We start from the raw sequence: 20,458 nt of genomic DNA, 5'->3' as shown, positions 1-20,458 counted from the left end.
TGTAGCCCCAGCTGTCCTGGAACTCACTATGTAGACCAGGCTGGCCTTGAATTCACAGGGATCCGCCTGCCTCTGTCTCCCGAGTGCTGGGAAAAAAGGTGTGCGCCACCATGCCCGGCAAGAAGTCTTATCTTTAAAGATCATGTTTGTGGCCATCTAGGCTCCCAACCTCAACATCTACCCAAATTCCAGGTCCCTTTCCTAGTACCCTGTCCCCAAGCCCCAGTCCCTCTGCTAAGCCACTTACTCTTGCTGTAGAAGTTAGAGTAGCAGTTCAAGGTGTCCCTCAGGTTGGAGGGCAGGCAGGTTGTGGGGTTCAGCATGTGGCAGATGGAAGAGACAGGCCAGTAGCGTGGAGATAAGACAAGCACAGATACTTCTGATATTGTCCCTTCATAGTAGAGGTCCTCCTCCTCCTCTTCCTCCTCCTCCTCTTCGTAGTCCTCCTCTCCTGCTATAGCCATGGCTGCTGCCGCCCCAATGTCCTCCTCCTTCCTCTCATGCTCCATGCCATTGTCCTCCTCATGACCTACCTGAAAGGGGACAGAGGTCCCAAATGCCGAGGGCCTCCTCCTGCTTGCTCCATGCTTCCCCTCCTTTCTACTTTCTCACCTGCTCATCCCTTCCCTAGGGCCCACCTGTATTTTCTTCTCTGTGTCCTCCAGCTTCAGGAGTTCCTGATCGAGCCGCTGGAGCTGGTTAACATGGAACTGGCGCTGCAGCTCCTCTGAGGTGCTCAGGCTCCGTAGCATCTGCTGGGGGAGCCGGTTTGGGAAACAGGGACCAATCTGCTCCAGCACAGCCCCCTCTAGCCAGCTTGTGCCTACGCCCAGGAGACGGTCAGACATGTAATGCCTGCAGCAAACACAGCCCGGGCCAGGTCTCAGTTTCTGGGCCAGCTCGGCCCAAACTCTTCACTCCAGGGCACTGGCCTGCCTGTATCTCAGACTCAGGCCCTGCCAGTCAGCCTACCCCATCTCCTACTCGACAGAGCTACACTCACTGGTAGTAGTGCTCAAAGGTGGTGGCTATCTCCAGGCCAGAGAAAATTAGGACTGATTCCAAGCATCTCTGCAATTGTGCCAGCATCTCCAGCCCCCGGGCTCCACCCATTCGACTGCCCTGGATCCGCTGGTCAATGTGCCGGGCAAACTGCTCAGTCACCTGAGTGGGGAGCACAAGAAAAGCACAACTGAGCTAGTAGAGCAGGTGAGTCTGACAGTGAGGACAGAGAATGTGGGCATGAATGGCGGGAGCTCCATTAACTGGTCAGCCTCACCATCCTTCTTTTAGGGGGTATTGGGGATCAAAACAAGACCCAGAGCACACTAGTAAGCACACATGCTACCAGTGAGCTAAGCCTCAGCTTGACAAGCACTTTCATACTGGCATACATCTATTATCCCTGATGGAGGCAGGAGAAGCAGGAATTCCAGGCCATCCTCAGCTACATATCCAGTTAGATCAGCCTGGGCTACATGAGAACCTGTCTAATAAAAGAAAGATGGAGCTGGGTGTGGTGGCCCACACCTTTAATCCCAGCACTGGGGAGGCAGAGGCAGGCAGATCTCTGTGAGTTCAAGGCCAGTCTGGTCTACATAGTGAGTTCCAGGACAGCTGGGGCTACAGGGAGACCCTGTCTCAAAAAGACCAAAAAAAAAAAAAAAAAAAAAAAAAAGATGGGGTCTGGGAACCAAACTCGGATCCTGTGGAAGAGCAGGAAGCACAGAGAGATCTCTCAACAGCTGTGCCATCTCTCCGGCTCTTGTTTTAAGGATGGGAATAGTGATGGGCTAGAGAGATTGCTCAGCAGGTAAGGGCAGTTGAGTTTGATTGTCAGAACCCACATGGTCGATAGAGAGAATCTACTCACTCAAGTTGTCTCCTGACCTCCATACACATATACATATGAAATAAATCAATGTAATAAATTCAAGAATGTGAATAATGAAGTAAATCATAGCATATCCACTAGGTGGCATGAATACATTTACAAAGGAGGACAAATAGGAACACTGAAAAAAATCTAATATAACAGTCAAAAGAAAACTGGGGGTAGGGATAGATGACACAGCAGTTAAGAGCACTGCTGCTCTTGCAGAGGACCCAGGTTCAGGTCCCAGCACCCATATGGTGGCTAACAAACATCCCTAACTCCAATTCCAGGGGAACCCGGCACCCTCTTCGAACCTCCACTGGCATTGCACAACATGGGTACATTTCCATACCCGCAAACACTCATACACAAAAAATAAAAATAATAAAATATTAAAAAAGAAAAGAGGGAGGAGGCTAGGGATATTGCTCTGAGGTATAACACTTGCCAATCATGAAGAAGGACCTGGCTTTGATCCCCAATGTCATAACAAAACCATACAGGAAATATCAGCCCATAAAAATCAGTATCATTTTGCTCCCAGGACTTTGGAGGCAGAGGCAGGCAGATGTCTGAGTTTGACACTAGCTTGGTCTACATAGTGAGTTTCAGACCAGCCAGGGCTACATAGTGAGACCCTGTCTCAAAACTAAAAACTCAGGCTGGAGAGATGGTTCAGTGGTTAAGAGCACTGGCTGTTCTTGCAAAGGACCTGGGTTCGATTCCCAGCACCCACATAGTGGCTAACAACTATCCATAACTCCAGTTCCAGGGGAATCCAGTGCTCTCTTCTGATCTCTGTGGGCATTGCATGACATGGAAGTACTTACATACATGCAGGCAAAACACTCAAACACACAACATAAAAACAATAACACAACATAAACACAATAAATAATAAATTTAAAAAATACCATTTTGCTAACACTAGTGATCAACTAAAATATTATCTTTGAGAAAAAAGAAAAAAAACAAAGCCGGATGGCTCAGCGATTAAAGGCAAGTACTGCTCTTATAGAGGACTAGAGTACAGTGGTAGCACCCACACTGGGCAGCACATCAGTGGTGATTCTAGATCCCAGGTATCTGACATTCTCTTCTGGCCTCCACAGGCACCTGCACTCACATGCACAGCCTCTCACACATAGACACACACAGATATGTGTGCAAAATTAAAAGTAAATCTTAAGCCGGGAATAGTGGCTCATGTCTATAATCTCAGCACTCGGGAGGTGGAGGCAGGCAGATAGATCTCTGTGAGACTGAAGTCAGCCTGGTGTACAAAGCGAGCTCCAGGCCAGCTAGGTCTACAGAGAGACCCTGTCTCAAATAAATCAATAAATAAAAATAAATAAAAAAGGAAGTAGAAAAAGCAGTATAGTTGCTTGTAAGCAAACAGATAAACCATGCATAGTCATAGAATTTATATAATATAAATATATATTAGACTAGCATGTTGCATATAATGATTTTCTTCCATTTTTCAATAATATGGCTACATACAAGTGCCTATTCATCATAGACTGAGGACTGAGGTGTTCCATGGGGAGGCAGGAGTTTACAGGGAGAGGACCAGGTGAGGTATAGAAAGGGGCTTACGTGGGCTACTCTGAGAAAAGGGAGCCTCAGCAAGGCATCAGCACAGCCATTTTGCATGGCCAGCAAGAAGGCAGCTCGTGGACCAAACAGCTCAGAGCTCGACTTCTGCAGGTTATAAAAATGTTCGCAATAGCGTGGCACAAAGTCATCATCGTGCCAGGATGACGTCAGAAAGTTGTTCACCTGAAAAGAAGGGACAGGAGTATGAAGGGGGAGCCAATATGGCACCATCACAGCACCCCGTAACCCCTGACACCTGCTCCTGCCCACCTGCTCCTCTACCACAGTCTGCCAACAGCGGGTCAGGTTCCTCATGATGCTACTTGGAAGGCCCCGGGTAGCCAAGGAGCTCCAGTCGTGGCTTCTGTTTCTGCCCTCTGTAAAGACAGCAAGTGACAGAGGCAAAGAGGTACAGTTCCTTAGCTCCCCAAGATCAAGTCCTGAAGGCTTCCCCAACACATTGTCCCTCAAAGTGATGTTCCTGGATGGAGTGAACAAACCAGAAGATGAACAGGCTGAGCACACATAGTGAGAGGAGGATGAGGAGGGACAGAAGCCTGGAGCTCATCAACTGGGAGACCCAGGGAATCGCTCCTAAGCAGAGCCCCTGCTGGAATCCCCAGTACTCACTGGGTTGTGGGATGGCCACCATGGGAGGTGCTGCCTCACAGGGCTCCACATGCACCAGCAGGTGGGTGAGGCAGCGCACCCGTGAGGAGAAAGCTGCAGCACGGCTCTGAGGGTTGTGGGCAGCCTCCCGGCACTCCAGATACTGATCCAGCAGCCAGCCGAGGGAGCTTGTGCCATCTTCATCTGGTGGTTGAGAAAAACAAACCAAGTGGCTTGTCTCCAGGGAAGTGGAGAAGTTGAGCTAAACCAGAGGATAGGAAAGAGCAATTATAGGGAATGAGGAGGAGAGACTAGGAGGAGGGGACTCGGGTGATGAACACAGGCACCAAAGCGCCAAGAGCAGAACCCAGATGTGTCTGGAGCAAGAAGGACCTGATGGATGGGGCCAGGTGTGGGAGTGGTTACCGGGAGAGGTGATGTTCTGCACCAGGGGGCTGACCAGCGCCTCCCAGCAGGTCTTGCCCAGTGCTTGGGCAGCCTCATCATCAGGGAGGAAGTGGTCAGCAAAATTCTGCTCCTGGCGCAGAGCCCCGTTGAGTCTGAGGAAAAGGAGAAGGAGGTGTCAGGGCTCAAGGTTTACATAGCTCAGTGTGCATCCTAGCACAAAGTCCAGTGCTTTCCCACTCAGTCTTTCAGAAGAGACCTGAGCTAACTGGCAAACTCCATTCCCAGCACTTGGGGAAATCTCTTATCTTTTCATCCCCACACTTCAGAATGTTCAAAACCTTCTCCAAACCCTATGAAATCCCATTTCATGCCTTTTGAGTACCCCACCCACAATTCATTTGTCATAACCTGACCTTCCACACAGGCACACACACGAGGTAAGCTCTCACAGACCTAGAACTCAGGTGCAGGAGGCTCCTTCGGTCCTCTGCTATGTCCTGGCTCCAGGCTTGAGCCCGAACCATGTAGAAGAGGCGTGTGTGTCGACACAGCTGCTCCCGGAACACTGGCCAGAAGGTAGGCTTGGGGCCCAGGACCTCCAGTCCCCTAATGCGTGTGTCAATGCCGCCCTGTTACACAAATGGACCGTGTTTGTCCCACAGCCTCCTAGGGTCCTGTGGTCGGTTATGCTCTTCTTGAGCCTCGGCTCTGGAGCTGCCATAGACCCAGGCTCAAGATGTGCAAAGGTGTCAGGGCTCAGGGGCGCTGGGATAGAGCCCTTACTTAGCATGTAGTAGTCTTCCCTGGGTTTCATCCCACCACTATACACAAGAGAAGTGCGGGGCTCAGAGACCTGTACAAAGGAGCCGCACCTCGCACCCAAGCCACACCTGCTGGCAGCGCTTTATGCGAATCTGGATGATGGGCCAAAAGTGGGTGAGGTTCTCCAGGAGGATCACCCGGCTGGCACATGGCATCACATTCACCTGGCAAGGGAGAAAGAGGGCTGTCACCTCCACCCGTGTGGCTAGGGCTGCTAAGGGTAACCTTATCATCTTCAACCCCCTTGCCAAGTTGCTCTCTCTCCACCCCAGGGACACAGACCTTCTGACAAAGGGGCCCTGGTGCCGCCCCCACTGCTTCAAGCCTGATAACCATCACATAGGCACAGGGATAAAGGACTCTAGTTTCTGGAGCACTCAGGTTGGGTAGGTTATGAGTTTAGGGTGGGGCTAGAGTATAGATCCTACAAAGGGATCCCTAATGATCCCCTAATGGCACAGGGGTCCCTACCGAGTTGAGTTCTGTGTTGATGGAGCTGGTGCTTTCGCCCCCACACACCACCACCCGTGCTGGCATGTAGCTTGCGTCTTCACCAGCCACCAGCAGAGTCAGCTGCCTGGGAGTGAGGAAGAAGAGCCAACGGGAACTGGAACCTGTCATTGCCATGCACACTGCCAGATGATAGAGGTGTGGTGCTTCCAGCAAGACAAACACGAGAAAGCATAGATATGTGGCCGAGTGTACGAAGAGGAGTGCATTACCTGATGAGGACACCCTGACGCATGTGCAAGGTGATGGAGTGGGACCCAGCACTGCCACTGGACTCCCAGTAGGTCTTGGGGTTGCGATCTATCAGTTTGCTGGCCCGATGTGGGTTGGACGACACCTCTACCTTCTCCCAGCACTTGTCCTCCTTCACTTCTGCGCTGGGGCCTGGGGAAAAGTGGGAAGGGCTGGCGGTCACAACCAGGTAGGTGTAGAGGGGAAAATGGGTGATGCTGAGAAGTTGGGGGATAGGCACTAACCCTGGCACAGATATCTGAGGAACACATCAAAGAAAGGGATTTGGATGGGCCGATGGGTTCTTCTGTGATCTTCAATCTGGCCCAGCACCATCTGCAGCCAGAACATCAGAGAAAGGAGAGTGCAGGGAAGATCAGAGTTGCATGACAGCACACATGGAGGTCAAACAGTGGAGAGCAGGCTCACCTCAGTCACCTACATTCCCAACTTCAGGAATGTATCTTCTTCCCCTGCAACTGCTTGGGTTCCATATTTAAAAAATATATATATAAATTTTATTTATTTTTTGATTTTATGTGTATGCGTGTATTGCCTGCATGTAGGTAAGTGCACCTGTGTCCTGCAATGCCCACGGAGGTCAGAAGAGGCTGTCGGATCCCCTGGGACTGGAGTTACGGACAGTTGTTAGCTGCCACGTGGATGCTGGGATTCGGACCTGGGTCTTCTGAAAGAACAACCAGTGTTCTTAACCTCTGAGCCATCTCTCTAGACTCTTAATATATATTTTTTATTTACTAGTTTCTTTTATGTATATGAGTATATTGCACGCATGTGTGTAAGTACACCCGTGTCAATTGCATGCCCATGGAGGTCAAAAGGGGCATCAGATCCCTTGCAACTGGATGATTATCAGTTACCACGTGGGTGCTGGGAATCAAACCCAGGTCCTCTGCAAGAGTAGCCAGTGGTCTTAACCACTGAGCCATCTCTCTAATCCCTTTGTGTGTGTGTGTGTGTGTGTGTGTGTGTGTGTGTGTGTAGTTACTGTTGTTTTTCAGGGTGTCCTTGTAGCCCCAGCTGACCTGGAACTCATTATGTAGACCAGGCTGGTCTCGAACTCACAGAGATCCACCTGCCTCTGCCTCCCGAGTGCTGGGATTAAAGACAGGCACCACCACGCCTGGTTGTTTTTTTTTTTTTTAAGACAGGGTCTCCCTGTAGCTACAGTAGGCTTGGAACTCATTATGTAGATCAGATTGGCCTCCATCTCACAGAGATCCACCTGCCTCTGCCTCCCAAGTGCTGGGATTAAAATCCCCAGGCTTCACCATGCCCTTCTTCCTAACCTGGATGCAGCCACTTAGGATGTTGGTGGTGAGCTTCCTGTAGAGATGGGCGTGCTTCTCACACTTGAACACCATGTCCCGAAGCTCCTGAGCCAACTCAAGCTTCCCCATGTGCTTTTCCAGGGCCTTAGAGATGGCATCTCGGGCTCCCAGCTGGTTTAGTATCACAGCATAGTCCCTGCTTGTGGAGGTCAGGTGGTGCAGGAAGAAAATCAGTTCCTGGAGCACCTAGAAGGGGACATCAGGGGGCAGTGAATAGAGGGGACAGGCATGGACACCTGCAGTGGTATATACCCACTATGTGCTACGTGCTGGGTGTGCTGCAGTGATCAAGACAGAGTGAGGAAGGAAAATGACAAGAATGAGAGAGATATAAAAGCCAGGTGGAGTTAGATAACCAAAAACAAGCCAAAAGGGAGGAGCCCTTCCTGCCCCTTGAGCTTTCTGGCCACTGAGCATGTTGGGAACAGGTGCAGAGAGCAACACGGAGTTTTCTCATGTAGGCCCAGCTGTCCTGAGACTAGTTGCCAGTTGGCTTTGTGATGCTCAGGTTCCCAGTATAGACACTTGGAAGGTTGGGAGGGAATGGAGAAGGCCTGAATTTGTCTATGAACCCTCAGTGAGTCCAGCTTGGAAACTCAAATCTCTGTGACACACAAAGGTCAGTTTTCTGACCCTCCTTTTTTGGGGGGGGATCTTTTTGAGACAGGGTCTTCTTGTAGCCCCAGCTGGCCTGGAACTCACTATCACCTATAGACCAGGCTGGTCTTGAACTCACAGAGCTCTGAGTGCTGAGATTTAAGGTGTGTACCACCATGCCCAGCCAGACCCCTCTTTTTTAAAAAATATTTTATTTATTACTTTTATTTCATGTATATGTGTGTATTGCCTGCACGTAGGTAAGTGCACCCGTGTCATGCAATGCCCGCAGAGGACAGAAGAAGCCATCAAATCCCCTGGAACTGGAGTTACGGACAGTTGTTAGTTGCCATGTGGGTGTTGGGATTCAAACCCAGGTCTTCTTCAAGAACAACCAGTGTTCTTAACTGCTGAGCCATCTCTCCAGCTCCAACCTTTTTTTTTTTTTTTTTTTTTTGTGACAGGGTCTCCCTGTAGCCCCAGCTGACCTGGAACTCGCTATGTAGACCAGGCTGGCCTCGAACTCACAGAGATCTGCCTGCCTCTGCCTCCCAAGTGCAGGGATTAAAGGCGTGCGCTACCATACCTAGCTTCTTTTTTAAAAAAGTACTTTATTATTTTTCTTTTTTATGTATGAGTGTATTGCCTGCATGTATGTAAGTGCACTAGTGTCATGCAATGCCTGCAGAGGTCAGAAGAGGGCGTTGAATCCCTTAAAACTGGAGTTAGAGATAGTTGTTAGCTGCCATGTGGATCCTGGGAATCGAACCCGGGTCCTCTGCAAGAGCAGTCAGTGCTCATAACCACTGAGCCTTCTCTCTAGCCCCCTCTGACTCTTCTTGAGGCCTTCTGCACCCAGACCTCCTGGAGCTTCTCTGGGGGATTCTGCCTTCCTCATGCCCCTTCCTCTTAAAGACCCAGCCAAAAAAGGAGTTCTTGCTCCTATTTGCATGAGAAAACACAGGACACATATTTGAATTAATATGAGTGATGTAGGGAGAACACTGAGAGAACAGAAATCAGGTGGGAGCCAGAATTCTCAATGCATATCTGGTTGTATCATTTTGATTTGTGAACCTTATGAATGTATGACCTATTGAAAAAAAAATTCAATTTTAAAAGAAAAACTTAACCAAGAGCACAAAGGCTCCATCGTGCCCTTCAAGCCTTGCCCAGGGGGTTTGCCTCACCAGTGGCTGCCTTGTGTCCTCCCCCTCCCAGCATCTCCCCAGAGTGGGACAGGGGTACCTCTCGGTCAGTATTAGGAGACCGTAGGCAGGTCATGCATGCATCCATGGCTTCATGCCAAGGTAGCAGCAACGCCTCGGGATAGTCCACCAGCTGCTTCAGGATTCTGGGAGGGAGGAAAGGCAGAGAGATGTACAGTGTACTGCTGCCTCGAGGCCCCCTGTGCCCAGCCGTGCCCCTCACTTCTCTATTACCTCAGCACAGTCAGATGTAGGGCTTTGTTAGTGGCTGGAGTATCCAGGCTCTGCATCAGTGTGAGGAAGGGTTGGGGCTGCCTCTGGAGCTGCAGCATGCATTGCTTGACCTCACTTTCCTGGGGCACCACAGAGCTGAGAGCTTGCTCCAGATCCACAAGGAGCTTCCCAGATGGACCCAAACCATCCACCAGTTGCTGCAAGGCAGGGCTGGCACTCTGAGATGGGCGTTCTTTTGCTGTAAAAACAAGGGTATAGTAAGAATTGTTAGACTGGCACGATAGCTCAGCAGGTAAAGGCACTTGCTGCCAAGTCTGAGGACATGAGTTCAACCCCCAGGACCCATGGTGGAAGGGGAGAATTGACTTCTGTAAGTTGTCATCTGATTTCCACACACACAGCATGGTATGGGTGCCCACACACAGACTCCTAAAAGTTAGTTGTGAGCTTATAGCACCTCTTAATACAATTTGAAAATAGGTTTGTGGCTTTCTATTCCTAAAATAACTAAGTAGCAAGCCTGGGGAGAGAGCTCAGGAGGTAAAGTGCTTGTACCTAAGTTCAATTCCCCAGACTCCACATTAAAAAAGAGCTGGACAGGGTCAGTGAGATGGCTCAATGGGTAAAGGCACTTACTGCCAAACCTGACAACCTGAGTTCCGTCCCTGGACCTCCGACAGTGAAAGGAGAATAAATTTCCACAAATTATCCTCTGACTGCTGTGTGCATGCACATGCATGTGCATACACACATTAAATAAATGTATTTTAGCTGGGCGTGGTGGCACATGCTTTTAATCCTAGCATTTGGGAGGCAGAGGCAGGCAGATCTCTGTGAGTTCAAGGCCAGCCTGGTCTACATAGTGAGTTCCAGGCCAACTGGGGCTACAGGGAGACCCTGTCTCAAAAAGACAGTTCCAGGACAGCTGGGGCTTGGGAGACCCTGTCTCAGAAAGACCAAAAAAAAAAAAAAAAAAAAAAAAAAAAAAAAAAAAAAAAAAAAAAAAAAGTATTTTAAAAAGCTAGACAGCTAGAAAGATGGCTCAATGGTTAAGAGCATGTACTGCCAGAGGACTTGAGTTCAGTTCCCAGCACCCACATTTGTCTACCTATAACTCCAGCTCCAGAGGATCTGATACCTCCTTGGGCTCTGCATTCAAGTGCACATACTCCAAAACAGTCATACACACATACACATAATCACACATACAGATAACTAAAAAATAAAAATATAATCTTTAAAAACAGTAACAAAATTGGACATAGAGATGCATGTTTGTAATCCCAGTGCTGCAGAGGTAGAGAGAAAAGCAGGTCCCTGGAGTCTTCTGGCCAGCCAGCCTAGCCTATTTGGCAAGTTCTAAGCCAGCAAGAAATTGCCTCAAAAAAATGAGAAAAAAAGGGCTGGAAAGATGGCTCAGTGGTTAACAACACTAACTGCTCTTCCAGAGAACTGCAGATGCATTCCCAACACCCACATGGCAGTCAAAAACCATCCCTAACTCCAGTTGAAGGGGATCCAATGCCCTCTTCTAGGCTCTGTGGACATTGCATAAACATAGTATACTTAACATCCATGCATGCAAAACAGTCATACACATACAATAAAAATAAAAATAGGGGCTGGAGAGGTGGCTCATTGGTTAAGAGCACTGGTTGCTCTTGCAGAACATCCAAGTTTGGTTCCCAGCATCCACATGGTGGCTAATAATCCTCTGTAACTCCAGTTCCAGGGGATACGATGCCCTCTTCTGGCCTCCATGGAACTTCTAAACTCAAGCAATTATCCTGCCTCAGCATCCTCAGTAGCTGAGATTACAGACACATACCACCACACCTAGCTTTCCTCCTTTATTCTTTAAGTTTTGGATTTTGATTAAGGTATCATCTCTTCCAGTAAAGATGGCACCACAGTTAGTAGAAACACAAAGGCAGGTCTCTCAGCTTCTGGCTGCAGGGCACCCATACCTTCCACTCTGGCTGCATCTTCTGATTCCTGGGGCTGGGGTTTGAACAGGAATACATCTTGCTGGGCGTCTAGAAGGGATGGGTAGGCCAGCTGCCCTGCTAGGGCCTCAGGCCCATACTTCCTGTAGACATAGCAGTTGAACAGGTCCCTAAGGGCACTGTCATCAAGTCGCTGAGGGAGAGCCACCAGCAGGTCCTGGGCCAACTCAATGGGTACGGTCAGATAAGGCAGGATTTCATCATTCAGAATGTGCTATTGGGGAGAAACTCACACTGTAGGCAGCTGTATGGACAGATGCACTCCAAGACACATAGTAGAGGTAGGGATCTCCCTACACACACACACACACACACACACACACACACACACGCATCCTCTACCCCAAACCGCTCATAACTGGCAGCCCACTCCTCCCACACAGCCCACCAACACCTGATCTGTGAACATTCCAGACCCCTCCTCTGTAGGGCACTGAGGGTAGCTGACCTCTACTCCCTCACCCAAGCCTTCCACACACTTATCAAGGGCCCAGAGGTGCTGGTGGCACCTCTGATGAGTGTACCTCCCCATCCAGGTTTTCCTGCAGGATCTGCACAACCTGCTGGTGGTCTGATCTATCTAGCTTCTTGATGAAGAAGAAGAGCTCCCACCACTCAGCCTGGGCCAGATGTTCACTCTCTTCAGTGTCTTCCTCCTCAGGCACCACATATGGCACAGCGTAGAGTTCAGTCAAGGGCTTCCAGCGCCAGGAGGGTGGGGCTGTGGAAATGGGCCATGGCACACAGCCATGTCACTGCCCACCCTGCTAGACCTCTGCTCAGAGCTGACCCATTTCCTCCCAGAGTTTACCTCCACCCCAGGCTCCACTGAGCCCTGCTCCCTGGTACTCATCAGCCTCAATGTCCTCCTCAAAGCCCAAGATCTCTAGCATGTGCCAGTGTACCCAGTAGGTACGGCCTGTTGACTCCCAGAACACCTGAAGAATGGGGAAAAACAAGAGGGAAGGGGGAGGGAGAACTCACTCATGACTGGCTATGACCCAATGATGAGGGCTCACAGCCCATATTATGACTGCCTCTGAAGGGCCAAACACTAGTATATATAGATAGACACTCAAAGGACACCTTTCTCTTCTGCAATGGGCTCTACCTCTCCTCTCCCTCCATTCTATTTTTGTTTTATTTTTTCCATTTGAGACAATCTTATGTAGCACAGGCTGGCCTCAAACTTATGTAGCCAAGGCTGGCCTTGATCCTTCTGCCTTGCCCACCCACCTGTCTGGGATAACAGGTATGGGCTGTTACACCTGGCTCTTCTTATTCTATCTTTTGTTTTTTGTTTTGAGACAGGGTCTTCCTGTAGTCCCAGCTGGGCTGAACTCACTATGTAGACCAGGCTGACCTTGAACTCACAGAGATCCACTTGCCTCTGCCTCCCAAGTGCTGGGACTAAAGGTGTGTGCAACTCTTATCTTTGATGGTGAATGACTTTATGCTTCCACCTGGCCTTGAGCAGCCCAACTTCCTGCTCACTTTCTTCATGGGTCTCAACCTTCTACACCCAGATATTCTCAGTCCTCCCAAGTAGTCCCTCCTTTCAATTGTTGACCCCTTTGCCATTTTGATATGAACTTTCTTCTTGTGTGGCTAATCAGAGGCCCCTATATAGAAGGCTCAGCTATGCCCCACCCAGAATAGACTCTTCACAGTGTCCCACCATTTATGTGACCCTCACCTGCACGGGAGGTACACCATTGTTGCTCTGCCGGAATTCACCTTCATCCCCAGCAGCGATCTCTTCATAATCCTCCAGCATCCGCACCCTCATCCCTGGCTGCAGCATGTCCCGCACATATAAGGCATAGGTATTGCCACTTGCAAACTCCGTACGGGGGCGAAACCTCCTTGACCTCCTGAAGGAGTGCTGGGCCTGGGGGTGTGGGAACTCTGAGCTGGCATCTACAAGCTGAGGCTGGAAGATGGAAGAGGAGGACCGTGCCAAATTCCCTGGTCTGCCTGAGGCCCAGTCCCAGCGCATGGCCTGCACCAGTTCAGAGATCAGCGTGCCCATGGCCATACTGAATTCCAGCTCCAGCTGGCCCCGCTCCACATTCAACTCCTCAGGGACAGAGTTGTTCTGGGCTCCTTGTTCTCCAGCACTGCCATTCATCTGATCCAGGAGGAAGGTGACATGCAAATAGTGCTTTACCAGGGAGAACAGCAGCCTTCCTGGGACCTGTGGGATATACCATGACCGTCACCCATCTTGCCTCATCTTTTGCCCCCCTTTCCACAGTGTCCTTTATGACAAAAGCAAGGGTCAGGTCTTTAAATCTTTCTTGTCCTGATCTCCCACCACCCATTCCCTCACAAGATACCTGTGGCAGCTGAATGCCCTCAAATGACATGGGGTGTTCAGAGAGAGTGGCCTGTGCAAAGAGTGCTAGCAGGGCACAGCGGCTGTCGAAATCCAGGTGTTTCTCAATGGCCTCTTGTTGGCTCAATGTCAGAAGGATCTGGGTCCGAGTCCCTGGAACCCACACCCCAATCAGTACCAGCTCCCTCACCCAACCCTTCCTAGGTATCTTTCCTAGATTTTCTATTTACTCAGTAACAATCTTATTGCCACCACTCTGTGAGAATGGTATAATGTTGATTTGCTTCAAAAGCTAGTTTACTATCGTATACACACACAATCTGCAATGGTCGAAACCCTAAGCTCTTCTTTTGCATAAAAAGCCAATGGATGGGGCAGGAGAGATGGTTCAGCCTGTAAGAGTGTATACTGCTCTTGCAGAGGACCAGAGTTGGGTTTCCAGCACCCATGTTGGGTGGCTCCTAACCGCCTGTAACTCCAGCTTCAGAGAATCCAACACCCCTTTCTGGCCTCTGCACACACATGTGCATACTCATATCAAGAAACACATATACATATAATTAAAAATAAAATAAAATCCTAAAAAATAAAGCCAATTGCCAGGTGTGGTGGTGCATGCCTTTAATCGCAGCACTTGAGAGGCAGACACAGGTGGATCTCTGTGAGGCCACTCTGGTCTATGTAGTAAGTTCCAGGCCAGGTGGTGCTACAGGGAAACCGTCACAATAAAACAAAACAATAAATATGAAATTTTCCTAATTTGGTCTTTCCTCTTTCCACAAACATCCTCATCTTCAACCCCTTCCCCTGCTTTTTCTCCAAACTTAAGAAAACAGAATCATTTACGTACTGATGAAGTCAGAAGCTCCTGCCACAGTGTCTTGTGAATCCCTGAGCCGACCCAGACCCTCTCCTGTTTTCCCTTCCTCCCCAAACTGCCCCTCACCAGCATCATGGGAGGATAGGGCTTGTATCATCCGGCCTGCACTCCATCGGATCTGATAATCGGAACTACTTAACATGTGCATGAGCAAGTCTAGGACTCTTGGGTCTTTGAAGACCCCAGTGAGGGGCTCAATGCTGGCATAGGCACTGAGGACGTGGACTGTGTGAAGCAAAGGGGCAGGAGGGACAGTGCCCACACACTCCTTCAGCTGCCGAAGGGCCCTCTGAATCAAGGATTTCACATCTGTTTCCATCTCCCCCAGCACAGATTTGTCCAAGGTCCCGGCCTCTGCAGATTCCTTCGAAGGCCCAATGACGTGGCCATCCTCGCCTAGCATCTTGTGGCAGTTGGCATAGATTTCGTTGTCAGACATCCACAGCAGGATGTGCTCAGCCTTGCAGTCCACTTGGCTGGAGCTCCCTTCCTCATCATCTCCGCGCCTGAGGATGAGCCAGCGGATCTGGTACTCAGGGTGGCCATCGTGGCCCACTCGCTGGCGGATCAGCTCATCCGGATAGGCATGCAAGCCCGGCCCCAGGGGCACCCTGAACTCCCTGTAGCGTAGTTCCCCCACCATCCTGGCACCTGGGACACACAAGGAAAAGAAAACAGGCAAGCTAGAGTGAGTGGAAGGTCAGAAAATCAAGGACATCCAGAAGTTGGGGGAGCACATGCAGCAACTGCCCAGAAGTTGGGGGAGCACATGCAGCAACAGCTGTTAGGCTGGGTGGAGTAAAGCTGGGTTTTCTGCAGGCTGGGTGGGACCGAGACTACTAGGCAGAGGAACGCTGGGTTGTTTATTCTTCGAGAACAACATTTAGGGGGCTAAAAGAAAGATCTCCAAGGCTTGCAGCCTGGAGTGGATTGGTTTGAACAACCGGAGGGGCAGTGGGGCAGGGCAGGGTTGGATCTACAAACGAAGCCCAAGGCCCTGGGGCAGGCAGCAGGCGGCACGGGGTTGTTTGGGTGGTTGGTTGGCGTGTGTGAAAGGATGCGATCTTAAGTTGAAGCACAGGGTTTTGAGTCCCAGAGACGTGAGAACTGGTGGTCAAGAGGCCATCGGCAAGGAGCGATGGGCTGGGAGAAGAGGGAAGGGAAGATGGAGGCATCCATGATTGGAGCCACTGCAGCAGCCGGGCCGCGGGAATAGGGGAAACCCCGGGCGAGGTGCACCAGGGACCCGATGGGTGCAGGGGTGCGAGGCTTGGTAGATAGGAGCCAAGTTCTGGGAAGGCAGGGGACGCGCGCACCTGGTTGAAAGGGATGGGGGAGGTAGGCCCGAAAGAGGAGACTCCCGAAGCGGGAAGGGAAAGGGGGACCCGAGCTGAGCGCGAGGCTCCGTGGGCGATCGGGGGCCCGGGGTAGGGGCAGGGGGCCGCGGCGGGGCTCTGGCCACCTTAAGTCCGCCGGGGTCCTGGCGAGAGACCTGTCCTTTGCAGAGCTAGGGACGCGGCACATACGAAGGCGGCGGAGACGCAGGCGAAGTTTGGGCCCTGCCTGGGCCCCCCGAAGGGGTCGAGGCGGAGAGGCGGGAGGGGGCGTGCCTCTGCAGGACCCACCGCTGGCCAGGGGGCGGGGCCTGGGCTGCCCTCAGCGCGCCGGCGCAAAGGCGGGACTGCTGCAGTAGGGCGGAGTGCGGTCCACGCTGGGCCTCGGGGCGCGCCCCTCAGGGGCTCAGCCGCCCCTCATTTCCGTCAGTCCCAGCGGAAAGCTGGGGGCCCAGGGTCATCCCCAGGGCGGAGCCGCGGGGTGCCACCTCGGCGGTGCGCCGCCCTTTCCTCTTCCTTTTCGTCCTCCCTCCTGCCGCCGGAAGTGCCTTCCCGTTTCCCAAAGCCAGAACTGGGAGACCTGGGAGGTCACTTATTCCCCCCCCCCGCCCCCCGCGGCCCATCCTTTCTTTTTCTCCCTTCCCTCTAAACTTGTATACGCCCCGTACGGACGGTCAGTCTGTGTCCCGCCCCCCCCCAAAAAAAGCCAGTTACAGATAAAAATGAGGGGCATTTTATTAGCGTCCAGGGATATCAGTTTTGGGCAGCGGCCGAGGGCAGCTTCACGTAACTCTTCATAGGAGGCAGTGGCCGAATCTTGCGGCCGGCCCAACCGCCCTTGCGTTGCCACAGCCCGCTGTTAGGCCTCTTGCCCAGCCATCGGTTCCGTCCTGCCTTGCCGATGACCCGCTGGTTATGATCAACGTTGGACACTCGGCCTACTGTCGCGATGCACGTATCTAGCACCTGACAAGAGAAAGCTGAGAAGTATGCACCATGGGAGCACGGAGCGGGCATGACGATGTTGGCAGTGTGTCTCTGGGTAGCTTCTTACACTCAGTGAAGGAAAGGAGAGGAGGGGGAAACAAAATAGATTATCAGGTCTTGGGTAGTTGAGAAAAAGGATCCCTTCCCCCACTCCCATCTTTTGAAACAGGGTCTCATGTAATCCAGGCTGGTCTTGAACGCCTGATCCTTCTGCCTCAGCCTTTGGAATGCTGGTATTACAGGTACGTGCCACTACCATGTCCGATTGAGAAAAGGCACTTCTTTCTACTTTATTATGTTGCCAACCTGACAAGGTATTCTTAGTCCTGTGGCAAAGAACAGAACAGCTGGAAACACTTCCTAGCATCATAAAACTCTTGAGAGCTAGAGAGGTACATTCCCCAAATTCCTCCCCTACTGACTCTGCCCACCTGTGCCTGCACACACCTGCATTTGCCTCTTAGAGGGCAGCTGGATAATGGCCGTCCCATTCACCTTCCTCAGCAGCACACCACATGTCCCTGGGGAAGGGAAAAGCAGCTTTGCCATCCTTCATTGAGGGCCGTGTGTCACATGCCACTCTTGCCTTGCCCTTCAGGAACATGTCAAACACAGAAGGCTCCATGCCATATTTTATGTTAAAACACAGGCACATATTTTTTTCCTCTCCATGATCAGATGTGGGCCCAAGGGATTGGAGAATTATGAGCTCAGGTACCCCTTGGTCTTCCAAATTGTGGAATGTGGGTAGCTTCTTTTGCCATACCTGCGGCTCGGATATACTGGGCTCCTCGGCCTGGCTCACTTTCCACATTGTTGATAAGGGTCCCCACGGGCAGAGCCCCAAGAGGATGTGCATCCCCTTCCTGAGCAGCAACTAAAAGAGAATTTCATCAGCTCTAGACCCTTTGCAACCTCTAGCCCACACATCTGGCAGCCACTTCTTACCTGCCATTCTGCCTATATGGTTAGAGTTCAGGATTATATTTCCCGCCTGCATGTTTTCTGTGGCAATGATCCAGCGTTTCCGACTGCCCCCGGCAACCAGAGCGATGTCTGCCGACCTGTTCAGGATGATGGACAAGTGAGCAGTCCATCAAGAAGCCCCATGCTTCCTAAGGAGCTCCACAGCAGTAATTCAGACCATACCATTATCATCTCACATCCCAAACCTGCCTGCAAGGATCATAGCGGACTAGGACAACTTTCTCCTCAAAGGGTCCTGGATTGGTCTCTTCCTCCGGCCGGAAACGTAGAAAGTCAATCATTCGATAACGCTGCTTGTGGCCCCCACCAATACCATGCACTCGGATGTGGCCTATGGTCAAGACAGTTCAGGGATGTGATCCAGGCCAGCATGGTTCAGGGAATAGGCCTAGCCTAGGCCAGACAGCAATATCTGCCAATATTATATACAGCACAAACAAAAAAATGACAAAGGGTTGAGCGTGTAGCTCAGTGGTAGAGAGCTTGCCTTGCAAGTGTTAAGGCTTTAAGTTTGATCCCTAGCATCAAGAAAAAAACAAAACAGTAAAAATTTGCATAGCATCCTGATAAAAACATCAATACTAAAATTGCATGAAACAGATAAATTCTTTTCAAATTACTGAATTTAGTAAGTTTACTGAGAGTCATATAGGGCTGGGTGTGGTGATGCACACCTCTGATCCCTGCACTCTAGAGGCAGACACAAGAGGAGCTCTGTGAGTTTTAGACCAACTTAGTCTACACAGCAAGTTCCAGGCCAGTCTGGGCTACATAGTGACAGCTTGTCTTAAACAAAACAACAAAAAGCAGTATAAATTGTACTCAAAACAATTGTTACAAAATTTGGGAAGATACTGCCTGGCTTGGTGTTGCAGATCTACCTCCTGACTGGTGGGACTAAAGGCATGTGCCACCACACCTGGCAAAATTATCTTTTTTTAAAAAAATTACCGTATTAAAATGTTTTATCCGGCGTGGTGTTGCAGACCTTTAATCCCAGTACTCAGGAGGCAGAGGCAGGCAGATCTCTGTGAGTTTCAGGGCCAGCTTGGTCTACATACTAAGTTCCAGGTCAGTTGAAGCTACAAGGAGACCCTGTCTCAAAAAGACATATGTATACATAGTAGTGCTATAAACTACATATATCTAGGATCCTAGTTTGTTCTCCTCCTTTACTGCTTAAGGTCCCTTGCCCTTTTCCCACCTGTGTGGTCTCGACCCCCAGACTTCCTCATCTTCACTGGTCTAATGGTGTACTTGGTATGACTCTTCCAGGACACAAACTTGGCACTAAGGTTCAGAGAAGTATGCACTGGGCGGTGAAGAGGCAATACCAAGGCAGAGGGCAGTTGAAGGAGGGCACTGCTCAGTACCTAAGGATAAAGAGCAATCTCATTCAGAGAATCAAAGGAGAAAGCACAGACCAAATTTAGCTTATAGCCTCATTCGCTTCTGGGAACATCCCAGACCACTGTCCAAAATCTCCAACTTTTAAAATGTGCACAAATACCAGTGCAATTGGTCCTCTCACCTTTGAAATATTTCTTCAATGGGATGTTCTCCCTTTCAACATCTCCTGCCAAATTTGGTTCAAGTTCTTCTCAGGAAGGCTTTCCTTCCTTAAAGAAGTTCCTTCTCCAGAGATGGTAAATTCCATACATCTACATACTACCATCAGCACCAGAGCCTTTTGCCTTTTATGTTTCCAGGCATTTCCACAAGACTGACAACTTCTCTTTTCTGTGGTTCACCATTGCTCACAAGGGACCTACTGTTATCTTGCTCTGCATTCTCTAAGCAATAACTCATCCTTATATCATAATGGTTAAGAGCAACAGGCTCTGGGGTGGGGCGTGTAGCTCAGTGATACTGGAATGCTTCCCATGAGTGAAGCTCTAGATTCAATTGGCAGCACCAAAACGAAAACAAAACCAAGCTCTAAAGCCAGTCTGCCTAGTCCCAACTGCTGCGTGACCTTGGACTGCAGGTCAGCTTTTCTCATCTGCAATATGTAAATAATATCTACCTTACAGAACGGTCAAAAGGAGTTCGTTTATTTGAAAACATCTATTTTGCCTCGTTTATCGCATGCACACAATAAACGTTACTACTGCAACTTGTACAGCGGCTGAGCTGCGAAAGCACTTGCACGTCAGGATCTCGTCTGGTGAACCCAGCCCTCAGAGACAGCAACACTTACAAAGGAGAGCAGAGGTTATCCAAGGTCACGTGTTCCTGACCAGACTCTCATCCCCAGCAGCCCAAGCAGAAACAGTGTAGTTCCCAGGTAAATCAGATTACCTGGACAGTAGGGAGCAGAGTCGGGACCCGGGCGGTAACGGCCGGCGGCGCCAGGCTCAGGGAACCCAGAGAGCGGGTCAGCGCGCACAGGGCCATGGGCGCAGCCAGGATCCTCGGGACTCAGCGTGCCATTACCTTTACGCAGGAGCCTGGCGCTCTCAGATGACGTTTCGCCCCCG

General features: G+C 50.5%; 2 protein-coding genes across 5 annotated transcripts in view; both read right to left on the bottom strand.

The window, feature by feature from the left end:
• Positions 1-16,462, bottom strand: part of Cul7 (cullin 7) — an 18,439-nt gene extending 1,977 nt beyond the window's left edge. The window contains exons 1-22 of one of the 4 annotated variants that reach the window (XM_017797155.2): positions 16,296-16,462; positions 14,641-15,321; positions 13,792-13,943; positions 13,149-13,649; positions 12,264-12,390; positions 11,977-12,173; positions 11,414-11,666; positions 9,447-9,684; positions 9,253-9,358; positions 7,366-7,593; positions 6,301-6,391; positions 6,037-6,208; positions 5,786-5,891; positions 5,383-5,478; positions 4,946-5,121; positions 4,511-4,644; positions 4,106-4,288; positions 3,746-3,852; positions 3,476-3,658; positions 1,004-1,164; positions 639-855; positions 248-533 (exon numbers count right to left, since the gene is read on the bottom strand). In XM_017797155.2, coding sequence (XP_017652644.1) covers positions 248-533; positions 639-855; positions 1,004-1,164; positions 3,476-3,658; positions 3,746-3,852; positions 4,106-4,288; positions 4,511-4,644; positions 4,946-5,121; positions 5,383-5,478; positions 5,786-5,891; positions 6,037-6,208; positions 6,301-6,391; positions 7,366-7,593; positions 9,253-9,358; positions 9,447-9,684; positions 11,414-11,666; positions 11,977-12,173; positions 12,264-12,390; positions 13,149-13,649; positions 13,792-13,943; positions 14,641-15,313 — 4,387 coding nt within the window. In that variant the 5' untranslated portion in view covers positions 15,314-15,321; positions 16,296-16,462. The other 3 variants (XM_008829100.3, XM_008829098.3, XM_029561623.1) reach the window with 3 other exon arrangements.
• A 259-nt stretch (positions 16,463-16,721) lies between these two features.
• Mrpl2 (mitochondrial ribosomal protein L2) lies at positions 16,722-20,456 on the bottom strand. The gene is made up of 7 exons (XM_008829096.3): positions 20,280-20,456; positions 19,183-19,351; positions 18,168-18,309; positions 17,940-18,055; positions 17,758-17,868; positions 17,439-17,512; positions 16,722-16,970 (listed from the first exon to the last, which is right to left on the bottom strand). The coding sequence occupies exons 1-7, from the start codon at positions 20,373-20,375 to the stop codon at positions 16,758-16,760; spliced, it is 921 nt and encodes a 306-aa protein (XP_008827318.1). The 5' UTR covers positions 20,376-20,456; the 3' UTR covers positions 16,722-16,757.
• Between the last annotated feature and the right edge of the window lie 2 nt (positions 20,457-20,458).

The sequence above is a fragment of the Nannospalax galili genome, unplaced genomic scaffold, assembly GCF_000622305.1.
Source record: "Nannospalax galili isolate Female #2095 unplaced genomic scaffold, S.galili_v1.0 scaffold653, whole genome shotgun sequence".
NCBI lineage: Eukaryota > Metazoa > Chordata > Mammalia > Rodentia > Spalacidae > Nannospalax > Nannospalax galili.
This window is presented reverse-complemented; position numbering and strand designations above follow the sequence as displayed.